Source organism: Chaetura pelagica, unplaced genomic scaffold, assembly GCF_000747805.2.
Source record: "Chaetura pelagica isolate M959 unplaced genomic scaffold, ChaPel_1.0 scaffold17, whole genome shotgun sequence".
NCBI lineage: Eukaryota > Metazoa > Chordata > Aves > Apodiformes > Apodidae > Chaetura > Chaetura pelagica.
The window spans coordinates 11,656,798-11,683,653 of NW_009970726.1; the positions used below are offsets into that span (position 1 = coordinate 11,656,798).

A 26,856-nucleotide genomic window follows, 5' to 3' on the forward strand; every position below is an offset into this window, starting at 1 on the left:
CCTCTCATGCATCCACACAGAGACTCCCTTCAGGCTCTCAATTCACATGCACGCACTAAAAGCCACTGCACAGACAAGGAACTTTGCAAGGATGAAGTAGCATTAGGAAGGGCAGACCTCTTCACCACACAGAAAGGACAGAACAGAGTTTCACTGGCACAGGGAGTTTTGGAAACAGAATTGGGGCATGCAGAAGAAGGGAAGATGAAGTACAAGCACCCTCTGGTTTGCCTTGGATCTTTGCTGAAATATCACCCTCTTGTTTCAAAATCTTAAAAATACATAGATCAGTACCTTTAAAAAGAGTTGAGAGTTTCACATAATCCAGAGGAGCTAGATGTTTGGGATCACTACTAAGTTTGAGTTAAATGTGAAGCAACAGCAGCTAATGCCAGTTTAAGATAAGATTTATTGTAAAATTAAACTCTACTTTAAATATCTGGAATTCTTGAAAAAAATTCAAACTAAATTTGATACATGGTAACTTTACTTCCTTCTTAAATCACATTATTTTGTCTTTTGGGTGGAAATTATTATTATCCTGTAAGGAAGGGCTTATAGTATCTAGCTAATTTAGAATAAGGATTTGTGTTTTAATGTTTAAAAATCAGAATGATAGCTCAATGTCTTGGTTTCTGAAATGAGAAATTTCCTCAGTGACCTCCAGTTTTTAGCCTCATACTTGAAATGAAAAGTAATTTGGCACAGTGCCATGAGGTCTCATAGAGTTCCCAACTAAAAACTTGTTAATTTTACAATCATCCCTGGAAATTATGTAACAGTTTTAGCAGAAATGAACAAACATTATGGATGCTGAAACTATCATAACATATTTCATTTTTTCATTCTAGCAATGTTCAGCAATATTGAGGGGAAAAAAAGGACAAACCTTAAGAGCTTGTAATAATAACCTTTGTTTAAGTTTTAGCCATTTTTATTCCCATATCCTTGATTCAGGCAGTCAATTGTAGCAACTGCTATATTTCATGGCCAAATTCCAGAAATTCTGAATGTGTTTAACTTTCACATTTCCCTTCCCTGAAAATCCAGTTAAATACAAAAATGCAAATTTGGTAGAAGATGTTACCATACAGTCTATTTTTTCAATATAAAATACCTATGAAATATGAGGCAGGTTAATTAATTAATACTAAAGTTTCCAAATTGTTACCAGAAAATAAAGACAAAGGTGCAAACTAAACACGGAAGGGTGAATTAGGGCTTGTGTTACCAAAATTTTATATCACTAGATTCACCTGAAATATAATCCACTGTGAAAGGAATGACTGCAGACAACCTACTACCCTCCCATTCCAAGTGTAAAAGTTGGCTTTCAAAGTAGAATACAGAAATAGTAACAAACCAAAAAAACCTTATAGTGCAATGATGGCCTTGAAAAGTTGTACTTTTGCAAGAATTCAAGGAAATTGCTGTGCTAAAAAGCGTCAAAAAAAGCTCAAAAAATCATGAGCCAGCCTAAAAAACGTAAATTAATAAATAAGGCCTTTGAGAATTAGGTAAAAAGTCCACCACGTTTGGCCTTTTTCTGGCAGAGAAAAAAACCCAGCATTTCTAGATAGAACTACTTTAAAAGAACATAGCACAAGACAGTAATTCCTGATAAACTGCAGAACATTACAGGGATATACCATGTAATCCTGATCACTTTTTCCTTTAGAGAACACACAAACACGAGCAGTAGAAACCAAGAAGATTAGACACTATGTTTTTAATGTAAATTTTTATAATCTAACTCAGAAGGTTAATTTTCAATTCTTGTACTATTCTAAAAACAAAACAAGCATCTAAAGTTTAAACCCTGGGGTTTTTTTATCCCTCCTATCTGCTGATTCTGCATTTTTTTTAAATCTCACTGCATACCACCACCGTCTTTACTCTGAGATCATTATACATAGTTTCATATAATGAATTCATTAATAGATGTTCTGCAAAGCTCATATTCAGATTTAACACTGTAGTTTGGAAGAACCACTTTTCAACTACCAGAAAGGATAATCTCCTTTCAAGTGGAAAAATCAACAGTCTCAGCCACAGGCTATGATAGAGTTAAATCCACTGCAGTAATTTCTGTTAAGTATCTATTTTAATCATACCAAATTAAATTATCTGCTCCCAAAAGTAACTACATAACGATCATTTATTTAGAACCTTGTTTCTCTCAGTAGGTATCTAATTGTCCACAAAGGCCACATGATTTATGTGTACTTGCCACATCAGTATTTTGGGCACCCCTGGTTTAAAAAAGGTGTCAAATTCCTCCTGCGCAATGGGACAGATTAAGTGACCCATTAAGCTTAATTTAGCTGAGGCACCACTACAAGTTAATTAGTTAAAGGAAAGATTTTCAGTCTAGGTCATAAATTGGGCCCAGTTTCCCACTGAGACCATTTAAGTTAATGAAGAGAATACACTAGAATGAGAGGAGCTCATACAGTCTGTGAAAGGTCAGTACTGCTGGGGCAGGCAATTCTGACACTTCAGAGGTGTCTCAGGTACCAGAGAGCACGCAGAGCCAGCCTTACATGAGCTGTACTGCTCTTCAGGCAGCTTTCTGCTTCTGCCTCTCTTTGTATTGCACCAAGAATGTAAAGCAAAACTTCAGAAGTTAAAATTTCATACACTATTAATCTAGTTTTAAGAAAAACACAACAGTGGTGGAAGAACATTCCCTACTGAATTACTGAAATAGCCTCATGTAAAGCCTAAGTACCTTCAGCACGTGTATGGAGACAGAGACTACTCATACTACAGCAGAATGTCAGTTTCCTAAACAATTTTCAACCACAGGTTAAGACTAGGAGTGTTATGTTAATTATACAGTAGTAATGAATGGTCAATACAAAACTGTCAAACCAAGACTAGCAATCACTCCAGCTAAATCAAACAGCTGATATCAACTGAGGTCCCAGAACAAGCACAGTTCTCACCACTGTTTAATACTAAGCAGTAGTGATGACCTGAACTCTATTATTAGACTTAATCATGCCCCAAAATATTTTGCAGACAGAATTTGGTAATTATTTAAAGTATAGTTTTGATGAACAAAAGTCTGGCAAAAATCTTTTTTTTTTAAATGAGAACTACATTCCAAGACTTTTCATTTTATTTTTAAATAACTGTATTCAACAATAAATATCAACTTTACAGGGAAAAGACAAAGCCCTACCCCCCTGAAAACAAGTACAACTCCCAATCACTTCACTACAAACAGGGTTTTTTTTCTCTACACCTGCCACCTGGCTCACTAAACACCAGCTACAGGTAAGTTTTTCCAGTCTTGTGGCCTTTTTCTTTAATTGGACTTGACTGTATCTTTCCAGAACATATTCAGAATGTCTCAAAGTTCCTCACAACTAATCCAAACAATCTGTTTTTACAGTAATCCACCTATGGATCCCACCACTCTCTGCAGAGAATCAGAAAGGAATTTTTGAGCCTTGCTTCTTCTGTTCAAAATTACATAATACTTCTGGGTATCTTGTTCTGTTCTCACTTGGTCTCTGTTGCAAAATCAGATAAACTACAGAGCTAGTGCAGTGACACTTATGTTCTTAACAACATATAATATCATCATCTGTCAAATCAAAGATTTACTGAGGAGCCACAAGATGAAAAAGTATTCAGCTTTAATGGAGCAACGTAAGTCTATACTATGAGTTTCTTACCTCTTTTTTCAAGAAGAAAAAAAGCCTCAAAACTATTAAATCAATACAGAAATATTTGTTATTACCTTTCTTCAAAGCCTGTGTTCTTAGCCTTTATTTTCTTTACAGCTATTGAAAAGTCATTTTCAGTTATTACTCTCCTTATTTAGCATCCCACTTTGCACACTTGCAGCCTTTAAGTTTTTCATTATCAATATTTTCTATTACAGTTGTAAATGCTGGAAAATAAGCAAAGCTTTTTTAAGACCCTTTTCTATCTTTTGAACTATCTGACCCAGTATATTCCCAAACAGAAAATAAAAGAGCATTTTTAAGCTCTAAGAACATATTTAAAGTAATTTAAATTTCACTTAAAACAAGTGAAGCATCCTTCTAATTAAATTTGGAAATTCATTTCATCATTCAATTTGACAAAATCATTTGGGCACCTAAAAAATCATCAGGCAATTTTAAAAAGTGGAAAATAATGACAAAAACATTTTACTTGTCTTCTGAAGTGACACAATGTTTATAACCTTTAAAACAACATCAAATGTCCTTTGAAAAACACCCAAAACCAAAGTTTAGAATAGCTGCTTGGTAACTTAGGCCACGTCTAAAATGCACTGAGAATGGGACAGAAGATTGACACCTCTTGTCACAATGATGCCCAGCAAACCCAACAATTATTACTGACTTGGAAGGCAGAATTATAGGTCTATGTTAATTAACAAATACCTGTATGAATTAACCTTATTTTGACCATAAAAGTAATTCCATTGGTGTTAATGACAAATCTTAGTATCTCTACTACTTATTTAAATTGGTAAATTCAACTATTTTGGAGCTATTCAAAAGTTAAAACTTGTAAATTGCTTTCCCTGACAAGATGCTGAGATCTCATAACTCCTGAATTTACCGAGTGTGTAACAAGTCTGTTAGCACATACAATTGCAAAGACCCAGTACAGTATCTCAGAGGAAACAGACGCCATACTCTTACAATTAAAGTTCTGTGTGACTTCTTTATTCTTTAAACACCCTGTTCCAGACAGCTCACCAGAAAACCTGAAGTCAAAGCAGTGATGCATTTAAACTCAGTAATTACTATCCAAGGCAGTGTACTGTTTGCAACAATAAAGCAGGCATACTAATTCAACTGCTGCTATGATCTTCAGGTCTCACATCCTGCTCTAATGCAATTACTCTACAAAGAACTAATTACCCTAATCGAGCAATCACAGTTTCACTGACATCTTACTTCCTCTAACAGCTATAAACACCACTGGGCTAAGATAGCACCTAATTAGTTTTCTGTATCACTGTTTACAATGCAGTTTGAATTGATTATGTTTACAACATTCCCTAAATACTTACTTTACTACCAGCAACTACATTCTTATTTAAAACTGCTTGCACCAGAACAGTGTTAATACTTAGGGAGAGGTCTTAGTTTGATGATAAAAAGGTAAAAAATCTTCCTCCATTGTTACTGACATTTGTGGTTTGGAGTCTTTGTAAAAGAATGCTGTACAAATTAACAAGTCCTATATCTCCATCTCAGGTGCATAAGTCCTTCTCAAACAATAGTGGTTTGCAATAGTTAGGAATTATTTTAATTTGCAGCAAGAGATATTTTGGCTATACATCAGAGGAGGTAAGATAAGAAGTTGGTTTCAGTAGTCAGCAAGCTAGACTGTGGAATCCGTATCACTGAAAGTTTTTAAAGCAACCTCCACAAACTTGTGCTAGAATGACACTTAACACTGCCTCTGAGCATGTGGAAAGATAAAACTCCTTTCAAGAATTTTTTTTTTTTTTTCTGATTACAAACACTACCTGTTCCATAGTCCTCAGTGTGGTGATAGAATACTAACACACTTGCAACTCACTGAACAAACCAAGAACTTACTTTCGGATTCAGTGATTACTCCAAAGAGAGCACAATGAACAAGAAGCAAAAAATGAAACAGAATTAATTCCCCCCTAAATTTGTTGGCAATTATTATAGAAATTTTGAAATTCTTATTTATTTCAGCTAATCAGAAACTAAAACAGGAAAAAACCCAAAGGATATTTTAACAAGTCTATCTAATAAACCAAATTTTAGAAGTGCTATCAAGTTCAACATCACTATTACTTGTACTTGCCTGACTTTTGGCACCATCATTCGGTGCTGCACCATCAGCGTGTGGCAGATTGATGCCATCAAGGTAAAGACCTCTTCACTAGCTGAATCTCTCCAAACCATATTCAGTAGAGTGTTTGTCTGCTGCTTTGTATCCAATTTCTTTAGACACTCCTCAGTTATGTACTGAACCGATATTCTACCATCACCCTACAAACATATAAAAGAAAAATTTAAGTTTTTTTAATGATCAAGTATCCCTTTAAAATAAAAATTAAAAAACCCTTATTTTACTGGAACATAACAGTTTCCTGTGCAATAATTTAAAAGTGTAAGCACATATGTATATAGCAGTAGCATTCTTACAAGTATCAGACTCAACAAGCAACTGAAATCCTCAGGTCACAACCGTTGGTTTGTGGCACAAATCTTTTCACTTAGTGGGAAAGACTCCTTTTAAAGTAAGCACGTTGTGTAACAGTTGGATGCAATAAGGCAAGATCATTTGCTGGCATGAAATAGAGAAGCAGTAATTCTCTTCTACACTGACATCAGTCAGCACAAGACATGAAATCCAGAAATTGGTATCTACTGGAAGTTCCTTCACAAACAGTATTTTCAACCCATAGGTTAACAAGCAACAAAAACACTTCAGGGTGACTAATACTCCTTTCAGTAGTATCAGAAGTATACAAAGAATGCTTTCTCTTGGTACAGAAATGAGGGAGTGGAGCTTAACTTTTCCTTATTTCCTCTTTATCTTGCCCCCAACAGAGCAAAGCAGTCTGGCCCATTGAAGGATACAAGTTACCAATTACAAATTTGATTGGGTTTTTTGTAGGACAGGCATGCAGGAAAATATGGAATACACAAAAAACTCATAGGACAAACACACAAACAATGTATCGCAATAAATACTATTCTGCATTAAAGCCTCTTCAGAGCAGATTTTGCCTAATTTAGAAATTACTGTAAGTTACCTCTGAACAGAAATTTATACTGTTTTTACCTAATTACCTCTAAACATTACCAACAGCATGGCTCTTTTTAAGAGGTTACTCTTAGTATCTAGTCTTTAAAAAAGCTGCATCTTTCAGAAATCACATTTAATGTAAGTAGGCATTACAGGAAAACCACCTGTTAGAAGCTCTAGTACACTTTTGCTTTCAGCATGTAAGTAAATGCCAGATAGCCTTAGAATGCTCAAGACAGAAATATAAAATTCCCAGCTCAGTGTGGGGTGGTCATCTGAGACTTTTTTTTTTTTTAAGTGAACACTAAATATGGTGAAACCTCACATATTCCGCAAGGAAAGACTGCACTCTGCTGAAGTCCACTGAATGGTAGTGTCTTTTGAGAGTTTTATAAAGGCCAGGAAGAAACTGCTGCATTTATGCCCCTCCAACTGTGGTTGTTCAAAGCCTCAAACCAAGTGTTAGGAGGTTAAAAGTTTGCATGGATTCATTTTACTGATGGAAGTTTAAACTATAGTGAAATGTTCTATTTACACTACAGACTCCACACATTATTATAGAAAGCAGGTGTTCTCTTTTTGAGGGCTTTCAAGGTAGTGGATGTATTTAAATACAGAGGTAATTCTATAGGATAAAGACTGTAGCTGAACTTGTAATACTTTTGTGAGGGGAAAAAAAAAAAGAAAACACCAATGTGATCTTCCAACATAGTATGTTTCATAGTATCTTAGCATCATCACAGACTTAGTAATACAGAAAGTAATACAGTCTCTGTAAAACACAAATTTAAAGCAGCGAAGCTTAAACTTGTTTTGTTTAACAGAAGCTCTGTCCTTCAGAAGGCACTTTAAGATCTCTTACAGAAAGGGTTTTGTTTCTTGATTTTTTTTGTTCTGTTTTGTTTCTAATATAAAGAACCAATTCCATTTGCTTATAGTGAAGTAAACATACTCCCTTATAGATGTAGCCAGAAAAATATTAGACCTACGGTGATCCAGGTTTTGCCTGTATTTGCTTTTGCTATAATACAAATTCATTCAAGTAAATTCTGTACTGCTTACTGGTGTAGTTGTCATTTTACTGATCTCTTCATCTTCATCTTCAGAATCACTGTTTGCATCTTGACAATTTGCACCAGCAGTAGACACAGGCAGCTGAGACAGGAAAGTCTGGAGTACCCTCAAATACACAAGAAGTCCTTCCTCTGAAAGGGATCCTATAGCACAGACATTGAAATAAAAGATCAGTCAGATGACACTGTACTACAAAGTGTCTTTTACCAGAAACACCTGACCAGAACACAGTAAGTCAGGTTTTCCCAAATTAAATATTGGGGTTTTTTTACTTAAAAGTATAAGAATAGTTAATAAAATATATCTCTCCAATACTTGTATGCACACTCTGTTCTTTTTGCTTGGCACTGAACCACACTGTGGAAATGCATATTAACTCAAATATGAAAAAACAATGAAGTGGCCATTTAGCTTTCTCACCCAAATACGTTTCGCCAACTGTTAATACAAAGTAAAACAGCCATGGGGCTTGATCACTTCTTCTTGAACATCCACTTTCTGCTAATAATAGTGCATTCAGAAAGAGTTCATAAGGGAAAACAGTCTGCACATCAGCAAGCGCTGGAATGATGAAATGGAATATCTGATCTGTAAAAGGTGCTGCCAGAAACTCCTCTGTGAAGGCTGCAAAAATCTGCTGCCTGAAACAAAGAAAAAACTGTCTTCATATAAAATACAATCAAAATTTCCCACAATTATATCCATGGAATAATAGATTTGCAAGTTTAAGCACATCCACCAAGAAGACTGCAAAGACACACTTCATCAGTCCTGTGCTAATAAACCACACTTCTCAGATTTCTGCAAATTTAACTTCTTACACTACATCCTTTTCCTGATTATCTCAAATGTAATCCTATCCTTTAAACTCTTCATGAACTCACATTAAACTACTATCAAGTTAAATGTCGTGTTTATCATCTTAAAATTAATTTTTAAAGCACCATTTTTCCCCAAAAAGCACTATCACATGTGACACAACCACAGTTTGATTTTTTGTTCCATCTTTCTACATTCCTCTGTCTTCTTCTAAGCTATGACTTTGTTATTTCTTTTCATAAACCTCATCTCCTCTGACACAAAATTCTTTTTAACTCTAAATGTTTTTCAGCCCTTAGCTGCATCTCTGGTCTGTTTATTGCAGTCTTCAGCAATTTATTGCCGTTTTCTTAAACATACCTGAAACTACACTGTTTCATCCATGTCCATACAGAATTACAAAAAAATCTTCACTACTGCAAATAAATCCAACTGCACTGTAGCTGGACATTCATCAACAACAAACTGCACACTTCAGACAATAACAAGTATACAGATAGTTAATATTATCTTTATTTACCTTGCACCTTCTGGACAGGAGCTATACGTAAAGTGCAATGGTTTCAGAACATTCTCCAGAAGTATTTTTGCAATAGGGACTCGAGAAACATCAGAATACTCAATACTCGAGGGAAGCTTATTGTTAATTAACAAATAAAGCGATTTGTAGTAGCCTGTAAAAAAGAAATATAATCTTTTTAAATACAGTATTACTTTTCTTCTTTTCCTCATTAAACAACTTACACACCTAACATTTTTAATTTGAAAAAAAATCTTTACAATTCATTGCATGAAGCTTTATTTAATTCACAATATCAAGGAACTGTCAGAGTTGGATGGGACCTCCAGAGATCATCCAGTTCAACTCCCCTGCTAAAGCAGGATCCCTCAGAGCACATTACTCAGGACTGCATCCAGGAGGATCTTGAGTATCTCCAGAGAAGGGGACTCCACAACCTCCCCAGACAGCCTGTCCCAATGCTCTGTCACCCTCACCTACTTAGGAAGACATTTTTCAATAGTTTAAGTCACATTCACATAACTACCAGAATATATCAGCAACCTCTTTATAAAAAACGCTTTATAAAATGAGATAGATAACTGCATTCAAAGTCAGTCTGATTTTCAAAAATACACCACTCATGTTGATGAAGTGAGTTGGTTTTTTTTAAACTACAAAGAAGATAGTCCCTTCTCCTGTTTTTGACAGTTGTCCTTCCATGCTTTCAGAAATTCTGGATTTCCCTCTCTACTTCAAAACATGACTGTGTCATACAATTAGAAGTCCCATTGTCAGAATGTCTCAATTCTATAAACACCTTGGTTTAGAAAGCTAAAGAATTCAATTACTGTTCCCAAAAGAGGGATCTCTCAGTAGTAAAATGCATTACCACCCAACCCATAGAGACGTGTAGAGGGTAATCTGCTTTTGTCTCTCTGAAGTACAAATGGAATAATCTGATTTCATTCTTCTTCAACTTCCTCTTGCTCGATGAACTCCTAAACTAAGGCTGAAGTTCCACTGGTGTGGGAAACACTGCAAATTCATCAATAGTGTTGCAATACTGAGAAGTCCAAGACCCTTTGCTGGGGACTACTTAACTGAGAGAGTTCCACATATAAGTGGAAGTCACCATAAAGGGATAACCTAGCACTGCTAACAAGATGCATGTGAAGACAAATTACACGCAAAAAACATGTAATAATAAAGCTGATGTAAAGTCTTTACAACTTAACCATCATAAATTACTCAGAGACAGAATATCTGTAGTTGCACACAACTGCTTATTTTTGGTTGGACTGTGATCAGGAAGCTGAATTTTTTTACTAGAATTTATGACCTAACATCTTAATAAATTATGTATCAGTTGTGAAGACTGAATATTAAACTATATGAATGCAGTATGGAAGATACAGTTATACATTAAGCAATGAGACAAACAAGTATTTCTATAGCTTTAGTTATGCCTTGGCAATTAAAATAAATCTGCTACAATAAGAGCCTTTTTTTTTCCTCATAGTGACTTCAACATATTGCAGCTAAAATTAAACCCTTAGTAACAGCATAGAATAGTCTGGTCCACTGAATGTACTTTAAAACACAGAATTATTCCAACAATTAACTAACAAATTGGAAGGTGCTCTTTTTACATTTTACATCAAGGAGGCTAGATCCAAGTCTGTTTCATAATGGTTTTGTTTTTTTCCTCCATCCACAAATCTTGCAAATTCAAGCTACAGTATCAGAAAGCCAAATTCTTTTTTTGGTGCATTCCCAGAGTAATAAAGGTTCTTCAAAACAAAACATAATTTTGTTGATAACTACACAATTCATTAACTTTCAGTGTATTTGCACAGTATATTTACACAGGTGTAAGTGATTGCAGTTGAGCAAACAGTTTTGCTGAAGACAGTACGAGGGAAATAAAAGCTAGGTCACCATCTCTTTGCTAAGGTCTCTCTAGTGTTAGCAGGACGAAAAGATAATGCCAATTTACAATAATAATGAACATCAGCAGCTATTGAGAACTGTAGTGCAAAGCAACACCCAACTTCAAAACAACTGAAGCTTACACCTGGCATAGTACTCACCTTTTTGAATCATGTAGTGCAAAATTTGTTCAATTAATGATGTCACATAGCTGACATCTTGTAAAACTGGCAAATATGTATTCTCAGATGAAAATACCTCAAGCATTCTCATAGGAAGTGCAACATTCAGACTGTCGTCATTGCAATTTTGCAATAGCCTGTAAATAAAATGAAATCAAAATTATTTAACATGATATTTATCTTATCTTGCCACTTCTTAATTTACATTAATCTCACAATAATTTATTTCTACTTGGTTTCCAAGTGTTCTCAGTATTTTAGCTACATATTTTTTTGTTGGCACCTTTATAATAATAATTCCTGATTTTAGGGTTTCTATGAATATAGCACTCTCCTTGGAACATCCTTGGAACATCAGTCTAACTTGGACAGTATCTTCTAATTACTAGCAGTTCCCAAGAAAACCTTATAGTTTCCACAAATACTGCTAATGACATTGCCATATGCAAACAGTTAAGAACATACATAAACATATTCTTAGGTGTGGCATTTCTTTAAACACATGTTGAACTTGAAAGGCAATTCCACTGTTCTTACATAGAAACAAGTATCATCTATCATGGCCTACATATATATTTAATGTAGAGAGTCCTCTCTGAAAGATAAATTTACATTTAATATTTCACTTGTTGCAAAAAGAAACAAAAAAGTGTCTAACAGAATTTTAGACAATAGTTTTTAGACAATAGCATATAGAAAAAAAGAGTTTACCTGCAACACAGCCCCAACAGTCTTTTTATTTGGAATAAGCAAGTAAGTCTGTCTGGACCATCCAATTGCTTAACAAACTGAGAACTCTGTTTAATTAAATTCTGACACAACCATACCTAGAAAAAGATATGCATAGGTTTATTGTTTAGAAGAAGTTATCTTATTACCATCTGTATTGCAGAAAATATTTCAATCCTGTTTTGGATACCTTTGAAGGACTTACCAAACACAATCATGTTCAGCTAAGAAAAGAAAACGTTTACACAATGTAAACTACATAACTTCTGGTACTAAATTTTCAAATTAAGATTGAATTACACTCACAAATAACTTTACTCTTGCATCAAATTTATCTATTTTTTGTTTGTTTTTAAATAGCCATAATTCTGTAACATCCATTATTAATCCATCATTAATATTATGAATCATACTTACTTGAACACTTTAAAGTTTGGAGTGACTTTGCAATTGATATGCCAGTATTATTGACCAGCGAGGGGAAAAAAAAACCAAAAAAAAACCCGAACGCCCCAGGAATAACCAGAGGGTTAAGTTTATTCCATATTATTATATGTATATTGTTTAAAAATTAAATTAAAATACAAGTATATTATTTGCAATAAATTACTGTGAATAATACACACCAAATTTTTAAGGCTTCATTTCCCATATTTTGTATGCACACATACATGCATTTATTTTAAGTTAGTCTGTCTAAACAAAAAACAGCAAAGTGCATGCCAGCAAAAGCCAGAACTCTTAAATTAATTTACTGAACTGGTCAAAGCCTTGTTTGTATCCCCTTCAGAATTTTTTAACTGAAAGAGTATTTTAAAAATGCATGCAAGAGTACTCACCAAACGCTTAGAATCCTCATTCTGTCTATAGAAAAAGAGTAACTGACGAACTAAAAGAGTTAAATTAGCTCCATTAGCAGTGGAAAACGTTCCTCCAGATTGGGCCAAATTCGCACAGCGATCAAATTCACTTCTTTGGATAGAGTACTTAAAAATAAGACATGCACCAATATATCAGTAAAGGTCGTAATTTAACATGGAGATGCAAAACTTTAAAAACTTTCTTTCAGGTTCATTGAGTGGCAGCAAAATAATAAATTGGGTATGACACATATTCTTATCAAAACACACACACTATATCATAGTTAGGGCCGTTCCTGCATTCTGTAATTCAGAAAGTACACATTGAAACAAATTTGTTGTTTTTCAAGCAAAGAGTATCACATAACACATTTTCATCTAGTTTGATCAATAAATTCTAGTGAATTTAAACAGACACAACGCTTTCTTAGAATAAGGTACCCATCAGCAGCTTAGAAAGAACATCTTTCTGACTCAAACTACCACCTCAGACATACTAGGGGAAAGAAGTTCCACTGGTGTATGAAAGCTGCTAATACCTTCCTGCTCTCATATGCTTTGTCACCTTAAAACAACAAGTATGTAATCCCACTGAAGGCCACTGTCACGTACATGCTTGCACAACAAATGTCCACCTACTAAAATATTGAAGTTCATATGAAAATCCCCAGAGGGAATTTGTACTTTGTGGGCACACACAAAACTCAAAAACATGAAGATTCTTCAGTGGAATTACTTATTACTAGAAAGTAATTTTCATCAAAACCATTTTGCAACTTTGCAAATAAATAATAAAGTACTTACTTGATGTTTTCTGTCTCTGTACCCTCTTACAAACGACTGGATTATTATTGCATTTTTAAGCCTCCGTCTTTCTTCCTGTAAAACAAAAAAAGAAAATGTAAATAAATCTTGTGGAACTGACTCTAATTTCTACAATGTTATCAAATATATTTGCATTCAAAAGGATTTTTTAATTAAAATTAAGCAGTAATAACTAGTAAAATGAAATGTTCAAAGGTTTTTATCCAATATACATTAATCAGTGAGAACATTTTTCATTTTTTTTAAGTAGAAATTTACCACTAAGATATTGCAAAAGCATTTTTAACACTCAGTAAATACTTAATACTAAAGAAGTCAAACACACTTGTATTTTATTAGACAAAGTAATTAACATTAATTCTAAATTAATGAACATTAACCAATTAACATTAAAACTAAAATTAGGAAGAATTCATCAAATTCAATTACACCATTCCTTTATCTGCTTAGATCAGCTAACACTGAATACTTGCTTATTTTTTTCCGTTCAAATGATGTAATAGTATTATGGGGCTGATGCAGTTTAGATGGGGAGAGGGGCAGGAAACAAACAAAAAATCAGACAATTGGCAGACAATACTGCTGTCAAAAAGGAAATGAGGACTAATAATTTAAGCCCAGGAATACAATATGGAAATTTATAAAATTTCCCGCTCTCTCCTTCAAACCAGGCATAGAGAAGTGAGTCATTTTATGATATCTTCCTCAGTAGCTAGAAACAGCAGTTAAAAGCATCCCTTTACAATGCCTGTTTCTGCGAAACTGCAAGCCAGCTTCTTTCAGGTACTACAGAAAGAGCAGTCTGAGTCCCCTGACAGCATCCCCAGAATGTCCCATGACTATAAATATTTAAGGGAAGCATTGTCCCCAAAGCAGGGTCTGTCACCCAGTATGCAATGCAGTAAGCCAAACCACACACAGACTCAAGGTATTTGATTTAATATCCAGTTCTGCACAGAAAAGGCTGCTAGGTTGTATTCAGAAAGCTAGCTCAGCTTCCCAAAATGTAAGTGCTACTCTTATACACAGAAACATGTAAAATTACTTCATCTCTAATTATATTCTACCACTCTTATACACGATTGGTTAACTAGTTCTTCACTTCCATTTGAAGTGACAGTGTTAAAAATTGTACTACGCATGCTCAAAGAGTAGGGTGCTTTCTGTTAAAAAAAGGAGTCCCCTCTAGCCTATGAGTATTTCAGTAAGCTAATAGGACATAAATACACTGATGAGACACTAATACAGCGAGTCCATAGTCAGTGTTTTTTACCTAGTGCTCAAGGCTACAACCAAGATAAGTTGTGGGGAAGTCTTTTCCATCTATTTTTCTATCTGGTTGCTGGTTTACGTCTGAAGGATGGGCTGTTGACTACCTGGAACATATTTTTCTCTAATTCTTGCTGCTCCTGTGTTATGTAAGCAGTTTTTATTCTATGTGTCTCAGTGTTCTCTTTAAGTGATTTTCCCTCAAAATTTTACTTATTTGAATTAATAACCAACATCACAAGTGGCTACTGTAATTTGCTTTCTAATGTCTGTGCAGTTCCTCAGGGAATGAAAGAGGGAAGTAAATAAAATGGTTGCTTATGAGCCTAGAGCCACAAAGCAGTGCTTGAGGAATGGAAAGTAGAAGTCTAAGAGTAAAATTTAGAGAAGCCTGCTTTGAGAAATTTTAGCTTCAATCCTTGAACTATAATAAGCCCATAATTCTGAGGGCCACCAAGCAAAACAGAACACTAAAATGTTTTTATAAATGTAATTAAAATACATTTGCTCACACAAACTTTAAAAAAAAAAAAATCACAAAAACTTGATTTCTAGTTTAAGACTTAAGAACTTAACCTGAACTGACCAGAGAAACACCAGATGAATTTGCTATTCAATGCCTATTTTCTTTTTCTTGGAAACCACCATTCTTGAAGCGATTTCTCAGAATAAGCATATACTTGAAAGACTCTTAATTACTTCTAGAATGTGGACCAAAATCAAAACTTTGATAGGCCAAAGGGTATATTTCTCTCCAAAGCATCTAACAGTGAAAGTGCAAAGTATGGGGGCAAGCAGGAGACAGTTTCAATTATAAAGAGGCACTGTCTCTTCATAATCATAATGTAACACTTGACTAAAAAGTAGATATGTTCTCCTTATCTCTAGATACAGGTTTTATCCTAGAATACATAATTGTCAATTAGCGACCCGTAATTGCAAAGGTTTTAAGTCTGAGGTCACTGCTAAGATTCTGCTATAGGCAGTTTTTTAAAAGCCATAACTGATTTTATTCTCAAAGGAGTCTTTCATTTTGTAAGAATCCAATATATGCCACAGAAAATCATTGTATGTATGTGTGTACATTTATAGATATGAATGTATTACTCTGCACCAGCTTTGCAGCAGACAGTATTAAACAAGTGAACGAGTTATTGTCACATATGGCAAAAAGTTTGTGAAGCATAAGAAAGCCTATCTGCATATCTTGATAAGGACTCTTTATTGCATATGCTGATAAGGATTCACTGATCATAAATTTGATCCATAACACAGCAGTCTGAACTAAATGGTGAAATCCCAATAACTTGATACTTAAAATTGGTCCATAATTACGCACCCACGCTGGAGAAAAAAGACAGCAGTAACTGTCCTCAGAACGAGAGAAGCCACTGCAGAACCAGTATTTAGTCCAGCAAGGGTCAAACGTATCTTCAAGGGGCAAAGAGCTCTGTATTCTTGATCAGCATGAAAACTACACGGTTAAACTTTTAAAATATTTTTAAGACCAAAACAGTTTCAGTGGGGAAAAAAAATATAGAATTAACATAATCACCCTAAATTTGTTTTCATCTTTCCATGTGTATTAATGTTTTAAAACTAGTCTTTTTTTCCTTTCAGTAACTATTCCTCCTTCGCATGATTCCAGACTGAATTATCCATGGCAGTAAGCTTCCCTCTCAAACTAGTGTTATCATTTCCTAATGCTCACACATCAGCCTCACAACTACTTCTCATTGCTCCTCAATTATCAGGTATTTCAAAGCACTTTAGGATACATTCAAGTATCACTGCTCTGTGTCTGCCTCCACATAACTGAGGCACACACTGGGGAAGTGAACTGCTGAAGGTCATCCAAGAAACTATAGAAGAACCAGAAGGAAACAGCTTGCTAAGACCGAACCACTGTAACAAATTGTGGACAAGGCAATAAATGCAGTTTACTATTCAAATACCTGTCTTTTCTCAAAAACTACTAGATCAAAGGAGCACCAATATAAATTGAAAAATTCCCTTTGCAACCAATGCTCACTTAACTGCTCTTTTCAGATGACAATCACTCCTGGGAAGCATCTTAGAACCAAACAGTTCGTCACTTCTAGTATAGAATCATAGAATGGTTTGGGTTGGAAAGAACCAAGATCATCTAGTTCCAACCCTCTGCATGGGCAGGGACACCTCCCACTAGACCAGGTTGCTCCAAGCCCCATCCAAGTTGAACACTTCCAGGGATGAGGCATCCACAACTTTCCTGGGTATAGAGCAAGACTTGCAAACTGAAACAAAACATTCCTGAACAAAGTACAAATTGAGTAGAATAAAGTACTTTGGACTGTAAATGTTACTACATCAATGAAAAATCCAGTGGGCATGCAAATGCTCACAGTCTACTTTACCTCTCGTTTTCTCCTTTCTTCCTGAGTACGATGCAGGAGAGAAGCCTTTTCTTCCTATAAAGCACAAATAAAGATATAATTGCGTTTTCATTCAAACACATCATGCAAATGTGTTCATGATATTTAATCTAGACTTAACTTTAGGGATTATTCATAACATGTAATCCATAAAACACCAAAGAAAAGTAATTGTTCATCATTTTCCGCTGTTACAAATGCACTCAACACAGCCTGCTCCAAAGCCGAGTGAAGCTAGGTAAAAAGAAAAGGGACAGGCAAACAGGAGCAGCGTACTTGATCCCCATACAGGTTTGTGCTCTCAGCATCCCAATCACCTAGGCAAACGTCATCCATTTACAACTGGAGGAGCTGAAACAGACTAGGGTCCCAATCCTACCAGGTAGTACCAAATATTTAATGAGTGTTTTCTTTGCATAGGTAAGTCATTGGCCCAGGTGCGAACAGCGAGTTGTGGCACGTTCAAAGTCACCACGTGCAGTTCCAAAGCCCCATGCTTTTGTCTAACTTGCAAAAAAGCATTAAGCTCTTATATTTACTTATCCTTTTCCTCAAAGTTTGTCCATAAAAGATGTCAAAACGGACCTACATAACATGAATAGTAGGAATTTTTTCCTTTTAAATTTTGAACTCTTCACCCACATTAAGGCTACAAATTGAAACATTCAGGACAGTGATCTCTCCAATAGAGAAAAAGTAAAGAATACTCAAGTATTCAGGAGGCCTCTAAAGCAAAATACCATTACAATAGAACACTAGTACATTAGCTGTTAAACCACAATCTTAAATGATAGATTACAAAATATAAACAAAGCTTTATTTACTGGATGATTCTGTGTAATTTCCAAGGAAATACAAAATAATTCCTTTTTGATGCAGAGAATTCAGCTCCCACTGCAGACAGTATGAGTTAAAGTACCCTCACAGCTTCCCAAATCCAGTCTAAGGCAGGTAACCGATTTAAGGAACTATTATTCTTTTTTTGCATTTACAACAAATGTAACTACTTGCATTTTCTCCCTATGCCCTTATTAGTCTGAAGCAGTTAAGAAATACAGCACACCTAAGCTGAAAATGTATTTGAATACAAAAAATAAATTTGAAGTTGGCAAACAAATGTTTATAAAATATTTAACCACACCTAAAACAGTTGTGGTAGAATATTTTTTAATTCTATATGCAGATACAAAAACTCTCTTGCATTTCTTTATTGATGATACAGAGGTCACTATTCCCCTTGTTTCTTTAGAAAATGCTTCAATGCAGACCACCAATAGAGAAAGAAAAAAGAAAAAAATAGCCAGAAAAAAAATGAATTTAAAATTTGGTTTGTATTTCAGATCATTTACTGGAGCAAGCATAAAGTAAAAGAATCCCACAAGAAGGTTAACCATCTTTTCCTCTAAAGACAGTATTTGTGGCCAAAGACACCACTAACTACAGCTGTTGCCCTCTAAAGACAGGTTTTTTCTATGTGTTAAACACAGTATAAACAAATCAAAACAAAATCCATACATAAGATGATGTATCCCCACTCAAGCAATGGAAACGCTCCAGGTCTGCTTGGTAAAGTGAGGCAAGAGACTCTGACCTCACACACACAAAAAATAAAAATTAATGTACTAAACCAAGAAATCGCCAACAGATGGATTAAAGTTTCAGGAGTTTTTAAAATAGATTACTAATTTTTTTTATTCTAAAGAGTGAAAGTCAGCAAAATGTTCCTATTTAGAAGTGATCACATGGTTGGAGAGCTTCATTCTGCAGGCAGCATCTTGTAGAGGGCATTTCTGCTTAGAAGTAACGTTACTGAATTGTCGCCACAGTTCAGAGCAGATTGAAAGCAGAAAAACCACACAGAAAATGGAAGACAAATTGCTACATGTGAGTGGTTAAGGGAATGGTACAAAGAAAAAAGCACAAGCACAGTAAATGCACCAGTTAGCAGATTAATGAAAATTAACAGCAAAAGGGTTTATCAGAAGCAAATAATTTTAAGTATCTGAAGGAGGGGAGATCTAAGAGGGTAGTGTATCACTTAGTGTATCACCAGCTTTGCACTGATCGGGAAGTGAGTCTTTGTAAAAATACGCTTTCAAATCAGGGGTTTTTTTAGAAAATAATACAGCATTAAGTTTTTAGTCAATGTCACACACGTGCTTTGAGTATCTGTACTGAAAAAAAACACCAACTTGTTAAAGTATAAATTAAATACAGTACAGAACTGTCTTATGAGAATGAATAAAATTTTCAGGTAAGTACATCTCACCTTTAAAAAAATTATTACAGCTCAAAATGCTGTTGTTCACAAAACACACATAGATCAGAAACACAAATTAATGGAATCATAATTATGACTAAAGAAAATATCTAAATTGAATGTAATAAAAATATATCTCGTTCAGAGTAATTCATCCCAACTAGAACACACTGAATTTTTTCAGAAATGAAAAAAGTATGAGTAAATACGTAATAGAAAAACCTGCTGTAGGAAAGAGAGAAAAATAACTATGAAATTATCTTCTTTGGTAACAAAGGGTATTCTAAAAAATAATTTCTTAAAGCCAACTAATTGCACAGTCATTTCTGAAATCCTCCCTGCCTCTTAATAAACGTAACAGTGGGAAAGAGCTTGCTCAGTGGCTGGTTGTGAGTGACAACACTCCTGCAGCCGCCGCGTTCACCACCTCTGCCTGCCACCTGCACCCAGAGCTACTCACACTGTGTGAGGACACCTGGCAGCAACTGCCAATGATCATACCTGGCTCATTCCTACTTCCCATCTTCCTCGCCTCACTCTTGTGATGGTCATGCTATCTTCTCTGTTCACCTGCCAGACAGGCAGATGTCGGGTATCAAGACTACCTAGCAAGGCAGGCAGGCAGACATTTTACAGGGAATGAAGCACTAGCTTGTCTTGATTCCTTCTATCCTAACTCAGAAAGAGTGAAAAGCCATTTAGTGAGTCAAACTCCCAATACCTTCTGCAGTGTAATCTTTCTTCAGGAGCTTGAACTCCAAAGTGCAGAAGGAGGAGCACACTGTATGTTCCATGCAACATTTAGTGCTTTATTAGCAGTCCCTTTCCTGTATGCTCCTTCCTCCAACAGAAGACACTGGTAAAGACAACCAACTTCAGGCTTTAGCATACAATTTATGGGACCACGAAAGTCCCACTTGAGAGAAAATTTCTTCACCAAATATGTGAGGGATGACACACAGAAATAAGAAAGCAAAGAAAAAGTATGTGGCAGCAAAACGCAATGTGACACAGATGATGACTAGAGAGAAGGGGAAAGAGGTGAAAACAGCAAAGCAGGTGGAGAACAGTATGCAGAAAGGAAAGCTTGTGATTACCATCAAAGAAACGTTAAGCAATATTTGAAATGTTAATTTATTCATCATGATAAAACTGCTATATACCGTATTATTCATCACGGCAAAGTTCAAAGCCACACCACTTCTGAACAGACAGGCTGACGACAGCAGCCCCATCAGGCACTATAACAATGTCAATGCTTCAAAAACTCCAGTCAAACGCATAATGAACAAAAAAATAAATCAGAACTGCTTTCTTGTCCTCATTTTGCTGAAATACACTATTTTGTTCCAAAGGTATGTTCACACAACTCCTAACCAAGGACTGAATAACATAAAGGAACACATGGATTACAACTATTTTTGTCCTGCATTTTAAAACTTTGAACTGAGAGTGGTAATAAACTTTCAGCCTTCTTGGCTCAAAATTCAGATTTAGGGGGAAAAAAAAAAAGGTATACACAATTATTTTTTTAAATCCTAGTATTTGTTAACTCCTTTAAAATCTGAAATTGAACACTCCCAGACAGTCACATTAATCAAGCCATCTTAGCCCCACACAAATAAATTTAAAACCTAAATATGGTAGATGCAAAGGTGAGACTGAGGAATTAGTTTCAGGTATTGTCTGAACAGTGAGGACTTTTTTTTTTAAATAACATTCACACACACAAAAATTATAATAATAAATGTTTGAGATTTATTTACTAATCACAGCTTTATTTTGCTTTTTCAGATGAGACTGCTATTGTCTTTAACACTACAATAGATCATGCAAAGCAGAAAGCATGGCTTTTAACACATTTTCTTAAAAAAAAAATAAGCACTTGATCTTCTAACTTTTGGGGACAATTATAAAACCTTGTATGGTTTTCATCTACAAAACCCAGGAAGTTGCATCTTTTTTCTTTCCTTAAAACGAGGAACATGATTTTTGAATTTAGCTTGAACCACCTAAACATCAATAAGAACCCCCAAAGCAAATGAAGTGACCTAAGCAATTTATAGAATAAAATTACTTTCAACACAATTATTTAATAAATCCAACAAATAAATGGAAGATTTTTAGCATCTATTTGTAGAGAACAATGTGAACACTTGAGAGATGTCCTCTCCAAAGTAGTTCTCTATGTTTTTGATTCCCAACATTATTTTAGATTACATAATTATCCACTTCAATTAGCTTTTCTGAATATTAAAAGAAATTCACAATGTCTTTAACTGAACCTTGACAACTTAAAAATCTCTTGCACACGGAGGTCAGCCAGCCTGAGCGAAACATTCAGAAGCTTGAACAATCTTACTTTAAAGCAGCTTGAATAATTCTGTTTTAAAAGAGTTGGTGACTCTTTGTAACTTTGATTATTTACATCATGATTAAGTTTATACACAGAGAAGACCACCTTCCAGAATAAGGTGTTTAAAAGTACTTAAATATATGCCCAGTAAGAGGCAAGGGAAAGCCTGGCCTCACTGAAACCACTGTCATTGTGCTTGCTAGAAAACAACACAGCATTTTAGCTTGAATTTTACTGTAGGATGTAGAAAGTATCTGGAACCATTTTTATCCCAGTAGCAACAAAGCCATACACAGTGGAACCAGGACTTGACTGCAGACTCTAGAGGCCAAATATGTATGTTGTACACAACACTGCACTTGAGTGACTTCATTTTTTCAGAAACAAGCAAGAAAAAAACAACTACAAAAGGAGAAATTTTGGGTTTGAGTTTGAGAAAACAGCTCATAACTGAAAATAACTGCGTAATTACTGCTGTCAGCTAACTGCAACTCCATCACTCATAGTTTCCTTCCAAAAGAGGAGAATTTTAAAATGTCACCAAGAGGGAAAAAAATCCAAAAGAATCTAGTATGCATTAAGTGTATCATTTCCTAATCACAGTCATTATTTTACAAGATGGTGGTCTCATCGTATTTCCACACCACAGATCTGAAATTCAAAGAGTATTTCAAGACTTAGCCTTTGACATTCCAGTGTGCTGGACAAAACACAGTTCTGACCTAGAATGAAGCATGTATTTGTGTAAGAATCTATGCCATGTGCTTTTTGGGACAAAGGTCCCACAGCAAAGCAGTGCAATGCTTTTGCACCATTCAAAAATAAATTGTAAATTTGTAATTGTAATCCAGAAATCCTGTACTACAATTCCCTAGCATAATTTCATTTCCATTGTGATCTGGTGTAGGTTCAAATAAGATACAATACAACAGTAATTCTTCCTTCCTGAACATTAACAGCTTTCCTCAATAAATCAGTAAGAATGAAACAAAACCAATTTTTAAATCTGCACCATCATTGCTTAAATCCTACAGACATCTATCACCAAAAGGAGTCCCAGACTGTGCAGATCTTTCCACACACTGGCCATTTTGCAGCCTACTGCTCATTCCACAAGAAGTTACTTAATGAGTAAAATACAGACAACAAAGAGTAAAAAGGTGCTTCTGAAGTCCTACCTCTCTACACTTCAACTGAGGGCTGAAAACTATAAAGGAATTTAATGCTTAATGTTACGCTATTAATCTAAAAAGGAACATCCATTCTAATGAAATAAAATATAAGCAAACTTTTTAAATTGAAGATTTTTTATTATTAAGAACATCCACATTAAAATAAATCAAAGCAGCTTTTCAAAATACAGATGCAGTCATCATGATGTTTTCATTAGTCATTTTCCATGTCTTCCACAGAAACAAAACAAAACTCAGTGAAACTGGTTTCACTTTCATTTTCGCCACAGTGCTAACTCGTGTATTACAAATTCCTTAAAAGGAAGATATTTAAAAAAAAAAAAATCTATATTGTATTATATGTTTAAACTATTGAATTTTTAATAGTCTTGGGATTTATAAAAGCCTGGTTTAGATATCTCAAGCACTACTGTAAATCTGACTTAATATTACTCTTTTAACCATTTTTCCTGTTAAAGACTTACAAGATGTCATTAATACATTTTATAATCTCAGAGAACAACATGGAGCTACAAAGCCCCTTGCACACCTCAGTACAAGAATAGGGATCCCCCTGCATGGCTGGTACCTTGTATTTTTCTTAACACTGGTAAAATACATAAAGGAACGCTGAGCCTGATCTTACTAAATCAAGCTGATGTGGTTAAACAGATCGTGCACTATGCCAAATACGAGTCCAACTTCAAAATAAAATTAGTGAAACCTGCCAGATATCACCAGAAGGCACGGTGACACTCCATCCTGAAGAAATATGCTCACTACACAGGACACAAAGGGTAAGGTGGGTACCACCCAGTTGAAGAACCACCTGTTTCATTCTACTGCACTGTTAGGTTGGCCTAGCTTGATTTGAACTGCACCCCAAACCAACTCTTCAGATGCTACAGAGAAATTCTGCAGCTTTTTGGGTAACAATTACTGTCCTGTACACAGAGTCCATTAGTAATTCAAGATGTACCTGCACTGAACTCCAGTAACAGTATTCATTTTTTAATGCTATTTGACCTCCGAATTAAAAAGTATGTTTTGCCAGTTATACTGGCAAATCTGAAAATCAACTGAAATCTGAAAACAACTTTTGAAGAACCTCATAAAGCAGGGACTCATGTTTTAAAGGTGACAATAAGCACCCCTAAAAATAAAAATAATTTTAAAACCACAAAAATTAACTTACCATATTGTAAATAAAACACAGCATCTGTACCCTCAAACAAATATACAACTAATGCAAATAGTCCAAATTAATCAGCAGATTTTTTGAAAGTAGATATATAAAGTCTGAACACTGACAATACCACCTATACTTTTACACTTATGTACAATGCAATATTAAAATGTTCCATAATGTTCTGAAAGAATCAGTCACCAAGGATAGTCATTTTGAGAACACTAAGTTTGTGACTCAGGATTTTAACAAAAATAAGTTACTACCTTTTTGGCAAAACTTTTTATTGGACTGAAGTGCCTCTAAAGCATGTGTAATTCAGACCACCATAACACACATGAACATAAGATGCAAACAGCGTAAAAACAAACCTGAAGATCTCTGCTTTTATCATTCAAAACCACCATAAGAGCATACTAGATTCACTGCCTTAGTGCCACAATGCCACAAGTCACCAGCTATATTTCTGTCATTGTACCTGCACTGAGAGGACCCATCAAGAGGCCTAAGGAAACACTACAGACACACGTGGCCATGTCAGACATGACATCAACACCTGCTCCATGATCAACACAGCAGTTACATTAGCAAAATCATAGACAGTTTTCATGATCATTTATTTTGGTGTAACTGTATCCACATCAGGAAGATTCTCTGCTGGCCTCTCTAATACCACTTCTCTACAGTGAGGGTTTTGCTAATGTAGTTATACAGGTTCAACAGCATTGGGCAAACTTCCCCCAAAAGGATCAAGAGTTATTCTCAGCACTAAGCAGCCTGCATAAAGATTCTACCACTCTTTCTAAGTTGTGCTTTGTTCCATGGAAGGAATCAGAACAGGCAGTACTAAACATCCAGCTAACAGAGCTGGTTAGAGGTGCAGAGTTGTAACTTACACACTGTCTTTCTAAAATTATACACATTTGGAAGAGCAAGATGGTTTGTCAAAGAGCAACTTTTTTTTAATTCCATGTGCACTAAAAGCTGAAAGGAAACATTTTACAATGCAGCCTTCTATCATTCTGAAGCCTACAGGTATGAGAAACATCACAAGGAGCCTGTGACATGAGACAAGGAGAAGCTCATGGAACCCACATAAACACTTGCCATACCAATCTCTACCACAGTATGCATACATAAAAGTTCAGGTAAAGTGCATTTTTAGAAGTAATTCTTAGTACTGTTTAAGTAAATTCTTTGATTAATACTGGACACAGCTTCTGAAAATAAGCTGCTATTTCAAGGGCATTCTTCAATATCCACACAACCATGACGTCTGAAGCTGCCACTAACTTGCACTGATGCAGCAGTTCAGAGTACAGATGTAAAACCATGACACCTGTAGACCAGTCAGTATCAATCTGTCAGTGAAACTCAACCTCTGTATTGGACAGAATGAAGGTTATGCATCAATTTCGGGTTCCACATCCTGTATATTTTAATATTTGCCATCAGAAATGTACACCTGTATAACACTTAACAATTTTTTCCCATGCAACTAGAATACATAGAATTCTGCTAAATCTTCATGAAGAAATCAGTAGGTGGAAAAGAGGTATTCTGACAGCTGTTCACTTCTGCATAAGAAATCTTCTGCAAGTAACACTATGAGCAAGTCAGTGCAAAAGTTGTGAAGTACCTAAAGTGTACAGCTGAGGACAAGGACATGTTCTACTAATTCCTGCTTCAGCTGGAGAATATTTATAGTATTTTTGGCTCATGTAATCCCATCACATGTAGTCGAGTGAACAGAAACGTCTTAAGATACTGTTTAGTAGATTATTTTTATTAAAAGTTAAAAAATGTAACTACAGTTACATTTTACTACCCCGTCCACTCAGTAAGGTCTAAATAAACCACCTCGCTTCTTTTCCATCAATAAATACAAGGAGATTCAATAGTCTGGCACAGCAGACAATTAACTGCTACACACCCTGCGCTCGACAAATTGACTGAACGTAAACTTGACAGCGAAAAGCTAAACCAGTGACCCGGCAACCCTCACTCACGTGGATGAAGCCTCTCCCAGCGATTTGCGCTGATCTCGAGTTGTGCAAAGCTGTTCCTCCCCCGCCCCCTTCCCTCCACCACCGAGGAGAGGGCCCAGATGAGACTTCCCCTTCGGAGAGCAACGACAAGAGGTCTCCGAGTCCTTCCCTCCGGCAGCCCTAGAGACGAACAGCTCGGGAGGTGCTCCCAGCCACAACAAACTGCATTGCTCGCAGGGGGGGATGAGCCAAGGAGACATTTCCTCGCTTCCCACAATTCTTACTACACTACAAGCCTGAGAGGGGGTGTGTGGCCTGCTTAAAATAAAAATTAAAAAATAAAATAAAACCGAAAAAAAAACAATACAGAGACCAGAGAAAAAACACATCATCAGGAGCGATTTTTTTTTTCTTCCTCCGCTATTAAACCTGAGTCATAGCTGCTCCCATTTTCGAAGGCCCACAGTAAAAATAACAATATTAAAGCAAAGCAGGGAGGGGCCGAGGGCACCCGACAGACACAGAC

At 35.5% G+C, this 26,856-nt stretch overlaps 1 protein-coding gene across 1 annotated transcript in view; it reads right to left on the reverse strand.

The window, feature by feature from the left end:
- The window catches only part of UBE3C (ubiquitin protein ligase E3C), a 69,501-nt gene extending 49,321 nt beyond the window's left edge, over window positions 1-20,180 (reverse strand). The window contains exons 1-10 of the mRNA XM_010007049.1: window positions 20,130-20,180; window positions 17,351-17,404; window positions 13,665-13,739; window positions 12,840-12,986; window positions 11,983-12,098; window positions 11,251-11,408; window positions 9,179-9,332; window positions 8,260-8,480; window positions 7,828-7,982; window positions 5,815-6,002 (exon numbers count right to left, since the gene is read on the reverse strand). Of these exons, the coding sequence (XP_010005351.1) occupies window positions 5,815-6,002; window positions 7,828-7,982; window positions 8,260-8,480; window positions 9,179-9,332; window positions 11,251-11,408; window positions 11,983-12,098; window positions 12,840-12,986; window positions 13,665-13,739; window positions 17,351-17,404; window positions 20,130-20,180 (1,319 nt within the window). The remainder of the gene's footprint in view (window positions 1-5,814; window positions 6,003-7,827; window positions 7,983-8,259; window positions 8,481-9,178; window positions 9,333-11,250; window positions 11,409-11,982; window positions 12,099-12,839; window positions 12,987-13,664; window positions 13,740-17,350; window positions 17,405-20,129) is intronic.
- Between the last annotated feature and the right edge of the window lie 6,676 nt (window positions 20,181-26,856).